General features: G+C 42.1%; 1 protein-coding gene across 2 annotated transcripts in view; it reads right to left on the reverse strand.

Moving 5' to 3' along the window:
- ZNF583 (zinc finger protein 583) overlaps window positions 1–3,901 on the reverse strand; it is a 17,720-nt gene extending 13,819 nt beyond the window's left edge. For both annotated transcript variants that reach the window (XM_011932425.1, XM_011932424.1), the window contains exon 1: window positions 3,801–3,901. In XM_011932425.1, coding sequence (XP_011787815.1) covers window positions 3,801–3,809 — 9 coding nt within the window. In that variant the 5' untranslated portion in view covers window positions 3,810–3,901. The remainder of the gene's footprint in view (window positions 1–3,800) is intronic.
- Window positions 3,902–6,472: the final 2,571 nt, after the last annotated feature.

The following is a 6,472-nucleotide window of genomic DNA, read 5'->3' on the forward strand; positions in this document are numbered from 1 at the left end:
GATCTCAGCTCACTGCAAACTCCACCTCCTGTGTTCAAGCAATTCTCCTGCCTCAGTTTCCCAAGCAGCTGGGATTACAGGCGCCCGCCACCATGCCCAGCTAATATTTTTGTATTTTTAGTAGAGATGGGGGTTTCATCATGTTGGCCAGGCTGGTCTCGAACTCCTGACCTCAGATGATCTAGCCACCTCGGCCCCTCAAAGTGCTGGGATTACAGGTGTGAGCCACCGCACCTGGCTGGGTAAATCTTAATTTTTTACTATGATGTTGCATAGGTCTTGAATTATTTTTTTAAAATCGATTCATAGATGTCATTCTCTCCATTGAGACCAGGATTTCACAAAATTACTTAACCTCAAAAAAAATTTTAATTACACTGTTTTGACCCAGCAACAATATGGTCAAATTGTTTTTGAAGTGAAAAAAACAATTAAGGGTGGGAGTAAAGTGTTGGCTTGCACTCGAAGACATCCTCAAAGAGTTCTTCAGGTAGAAGTAAAACAGAAGGAAAATGGAAGCATGAAAACACAGGAATAAATGAAGAGTCCTGAAGCAGTAACTATAAATACAGCAATAACAATACTGTGGAGTTAAATCACCATAGGCATCTCATCCTGTTCAGGAAGCGATAAGGGTACTAATCATAGGAGGAAGGTTACAGAAGAAAGAAGGATTACTACATATGAGTAATGGATGAATATTATCTTAGAAAAGCCACTAAGAGAACAATAACAATTACGTGTAATTACTAAAATAATAAGGAAAAATACCTGACTTAACCAAAAAAAGCAAAAAAGGAGAAACAAAGGAAAAAAGAACAGATGAGATAAATGGAAAACAAACAGAAATACAGTAGTTTTAAAAACATATCTATAAGTATTATATTAAATATGTAATAAACACTAAAAGATTAAGATGATCAGGCCAGCTTTTTTAAAACTAGCCAATTATATGCTGCTTACAAGAGGCATACTTTAAATATAATCTTTAAAGGCAGAGGTTATCAAAAGCCAGGCATTAAAATCATCCTGGATACCTGTAATCCAGCTACTTGGCTACTTGGGAGGCTGAGGCAGGAAGATAACTGGAGGCCAGAAGTTCAGAACCAGTCTGGGCAACATAGTGAGACCCCATCTCAAAAAATAATAATAATAATCCTGGGAAACCCAATAAAAATGTGTTTTCTTAGGTGCCACCAAGAGACCATGATTCAGGAGGTCTGGGGTGGGGTCCTGGAAACAGCATTTGGGCTAATGGATTCCATCTATTCTATACATCACACTTTCAGCTTTTTCTTTCTTCTGTTACCAAATCAGTAGCAGGAAAGAAGAGGTGTCTAGCTCTAGCTATCCTGGTCTCACTCACAGATGAGGAATTCATCTGAATGCCTATTACCTACCGGGCACTATTCTAAGAGTCAGGAATACAAAGGTGAACAAAACAAAGTTCCTCCTCTTAATATTCTAACAAAGGAGAGAAACATTAAACATAAGGTCATACATGTCAGGTAGTGACAAGTGACAAAAAACAAAAGAAGGTAAAGGGTGATTAAGAGTGACAGGGTGTTTATTGCAGATGATATGGTCAAGGTAAGTCTAAACGAAGAGGTAAGGTTTGAACAACAATCTGAGTGAAATGGGAGGGCAAGCTATGTCAACATGTAGGGGGATGGGGGAGCAAATGCAAAAGTCCAGAGGCAAGAAAAAGCAGAGTACGTCTGAGAGACAGCAAATTCACTACTGTCATTAAAATGAAGAGAGGTAAATATTTGCAGAAAATGAGGTCTAGGAAAGCCAGGAGCTGAAGTACAAAGGGCCTTATAGGCCATGGTTAGGATACTGGATTTCATTCCAAGTAAGATAGGAAGGCAATGAAGGTTCTGGGCATGGGAGTGAAATAATGAGCCCCATCACAGTCTCGCTACAGTGTCCTTCATCATTTTCCACCACCCTCTTAATATCATCACTCACCATCATCGATGTTACTGACCCTCAATGTATATTACAACTTCTTACATCTGACTCAGTCACTAACTGGTCACGTGGACATGTCACTTTCTTCCCCTGGCCTCCTTTTCTTCATCTGTAGAATGAGAAACTTGGGCAAGATCACCCATAATTATCTTCCTGGCTTTACTGTTTTATAAGCCTAAGACTGTGCTGTCTAATACGCTAGCTACTAGCTACATATGGCTAAATTTAAATCAAGTAACATTACAAATTCAGTTTCTTAGTCATGCTAGTATATACAAGTCTTTGTAGCCACATCTGGCTAGTGGCTTCTATATTAAACACTGCAGATATAGAACATTTCTACTGTCAATCATCACAGAAAGTTCTATTGGACAATGCTATACTAGCTGATTTCTACATCTGCCTCACCTTACTCTTTCTCCATTCTCTATATTTTAACCTAGAGGTTTGTATTTTTTTATATATATTTAACCTATATAATGTTTTTAACCTCTACGAATTTTTATCTATGTGTAGAGAAATTTTTTTTTTACTAAATGAATATTCCATCCCTTCCCCATTGATTTAAAATAATATCAGTACATCATATAATTAAACTAGTACACATTAAATTCTATGAAGATAAAGACAGGGCCTATTTTATTTATCACAGCACTTAGCATAAGGTCTTTAATAACTATATGTTCGGTGAATGAATATTTCCATTCTTAGGAATTCTTATACTTGGATTTGTTTCTTAACATTATATGTTTCTTCTGGCTCCATTCCACACGAACTACTGTTTTCATTATTATAGATATATACAGCTTTTATTTTAATGTAGATTTAAGTGCTCTCCCATTACTCTTTTTCAAAAAAAGTTCTACTTTTTACATATTAATTCCACTAATCTTTTTTTTTTTTTTGAGGCGGAGTCTTGCTCTGTCACCCGGGCTGGAGTGCAGTGGCCGGATCTCAGCTCACTGCAAGCTCTGCCTCCCGGGTTTACGCCATTCTCCTGCCTCAGCCTCCGGAGTAGCTGGGACTACAGGCGCCCGCCACCTCGCCCGGCTAGTTTTTTGTATTTTTAGTAGAGACAGGGTTTCACCGTGTTAGCCAGGATGGTCTCGATCTCCTGACCTCGTGATCCGCCCGTCTCGGCCTCCCAAAGTGCTGGGATTACAGGCTTGAGCCACCGCGCCCGGCCAATTCCACTAATCTTAACTGGATGACCTAGAATAACATAGCTGTGGACACTCAGAATGTCCCTAAAATGGTATCTCATTATTCCCTGGAATACTATTCTTCAAAGCCCACAGAGTGCCTGGAAAAATCCCTGCCCTAGCTGACCCACACTTTAATATTCAAGACTCAACACATCTCACTCCTCAAAATCACTTTGAGCAAGAGACTTTGCCCTGTTCTGTGACTAAGACCGCCTGACAACCCTCCTGTCTTGCCTTCTTTTCAAACCTAGGTCTGTGGAAAAGCTTTATTTATGCTAGTGGTTACATCTGAACATACACCTCAATCTCAATGAATCAACTTACTACAGTGAAGGTTATCATATGCCAATGAGTGTATTTTTGCATCTTGAGAGCTTCTAACAGACACTAAACCCAGAGGAGGTGCCGAACTATTTCTTGAGTGAAGATAAAAATGCTGGCTGTGGAAAAAAAGATGACTAGGCTTTTGGAGACTTTTACTTGAAAGCAAGATATGAGGAATGAGTCACTGGATGAATGGAACCTTGTTAGGCTGGAGTACTTTGGAAGAAAAACAAAATGTTCGTATAACCTAAAAAATAAGATGGCATTTTAGGGAAGAGAGAAGAAATGCTTCCTTACCTTGGACATGGCTTTAAGGATTCCAGAATTTGACAGTTCTTCTGTCCTACTCCTTCAGGCTCCTCTCCAGGAGAGGGATGGTATCCTGAGAAAGTAAAGCTGGAGAAGGAAAAAAAGCCATAAAATGCCAGGCCTGCCCTGCAGCTCTCAGTATCATCAGCCTAGAAACCTTTCCTTCTCTTTCTCCTTCTTTCCCCAACCTCAGGAGTCAATTAGAGATATTGCTGAGCAAGTCATTTATATCTAAATTTACAATTCTTTTGCCCACATGCTTTGGATCTTAAGGATACAACATATGGGCCAGGTGCGATGGCTCACGCCTATAATCTCAGCACTTTGGGAGGCTGAGGCAGGCGGATCACGAGGTCAGGAGACCGAGACACGAGGCCAGGAGATCGAGACCATCCTGGCTAACATGGTGAAACCCAGTCTCTACTAAAAAATACAAAAAATTAGCCGGGTGTGGTGGTGGGCGCCTGTAGTCCCAGCTACTCGGGAGGCTGAGGCAGGAGAATGGCATGAACCTGGGAAGCAGAGCTTGCAGTGAGCCAAGATCACGCCACTGCACTCCAGTCTGGGCAACAGAGCAATACTCTGTCTCAAAACAAACAAACAAAAAAAAAACATACATGTTCTGTGCTTAAGTTGCCTTCCCATTTATAATTTAGAACAAAAACAGCAATTACACAATGGCATTACCAAGCAAGGATTTCCCCCCCTTTCACACACGAAGGCTCTTCATTGGAGTAATTATTCAAGACATCATGGTAATAAGGAATTAAGCCAAACTGGAAACCAGGTCTAACTTTTAATTCTTTCCACCCGATCATGATGTTGAAAGGAATTATGTCCCCACCCTTTCTGCAAGGATGAGAGATAAAGTTACAAAGTAAAATTTCTCAGAGAAAGCATCTCTATACACAGAGTGAGCATCAGAGGGTCCATGTGGTGTGGTGGACACTCGATCAAAGAGTCAAGATGGCCTACTTCAGGTCTTGGCTTATGACAACCCACAACTGAAAACTAATCTCTTGACTTTTCTGGGCAATCTCCTCAGAGAGAAAGAAGGAGAGAGGGAAAGAGGGGCAGGCTATGCATGAACAGTCATCCAAACCCCTATCATTAATTCTTATCTACCAGACCTCACTGTCTTGAAGAATAAAGCCATTACCTAAGAAGCAGCATAACTTAGTGGTAAGAACCGCTAGGCTTAAGGATCAGAACACCTGGTCTCAAACAGCCAAACCACTACATGCTACCTCTACAACCTCTGGCAAGTTAGGTAACCACTGCAAACCTGTTTCCCTATCAGTGAAACGGTAACTACTCCCTATCAATTGTTGGGAGGATTCTGAAATGATCTACATAAAGCATTGAGCACAGTGCTTGGTACATCCTTTCTTAAATAAATTTTCATCTTTCTGTCATTTATTTTCATAAATAGCACATGGTAGGTCTCCCATTCCTTTTTCCTGTTAAATTCCTCACATGCCCCCAGAGACTGAGAGGGATGGAAAAACTACTGTGCCAGACGACAAGCAGCCAGCGTTTTCAGGCTTAAGTCTGAGGCTCCTGTTTGTCTCTCCCTTTCCAGCTCTCTTCCCCTCTCCCTTTTTCCATCTTCTCCCCTTCATCTCCATCTCTCTGTCTCTCCACCACAACAGCAGTCTCCCAAACCCCAGAGAACACCAGCATCTCCAAGCACCCACACAGCTTCCTGCCCACAAAAATCACAGACAACAAACCACACAGTGTCTCACTCTGGCACCTCCCCTGGCAACCTATGGACATGCCCCCACATTGTAGCCCACCCTGCCCTCACAATGGGTCATATAAGGCCATTCTGAGTCACACTGTCACACTCACTGTCGGGATGACACACAGTGCTAAGTCACACAATCTCTGTCAGTCTCATATAATCACACACACTGTCATGCACAATCTGTCACATACAATCTTAGTCTAACACCACAAACTCTGTTCACATAGTTTCACATACAGTGACACACACACTGTCACACGAATTCTCAGCCGCAGTTTCACGTGGTCCCACATCAACAGCCACATATGGTACACAAGCACATAGCCCCACACACAGTGACATGGCCTCACATACTGTCACAGTGTCACATGATCCTACACACATGGTCAAACTCTGTTCACAAAGTCACACACACTGTCATACAGTCTTACATTATCCCGCACACACAGGTCACACACACAGTGACATGGTCTTACACACTGTTCACACACGGTCTACACATAGTGACAGTTTAACACTGTCACCCATTCCCAGTCTCACACATGGTGATGTGGTCTTAAACACATCCCACACGGTCCCATATACTGTCAAAGGCTCCCGCACACACAGGGACAACGGTCTCATACTGTCACACACATTCTCACACCCAGTCTCACACTGTCACACACAATCCCACATTTGTCCCACATGGTCTCACACTGACACACATATTCACACGCGGTCTCACACACATTCTCACAGTCACACACGGTCTCACATTCTCACACAGTCACACATGGTCTCACACACGGTTCCACACTGTCAAACACATTGTCACACACGGTTCCTTAATGTCACAACATTCTCACACACTGTCACACACGGTCCCACACACGGTGGCATGGCCGCTCCCGGCGTCAGCTCCATCCCG

The sequence above is a fragment of the Colobus angolensis genome, unplaced genomic scaffold (genome assembly GCF_000951035.1).
Source record: "Colobus angolensis palliatus isolate OR3802 unplaced genomic scaffold, Cang.pa_1.0 Scaffold96, whole genome shotgun sequence".
Taxonomy (NCBI): domain Eukaryota; kingdom Metazoa; phylum Chordata; class Mammalia; order Primates; family Cercopithecidae; genus Colobus; species Colobus angolensis.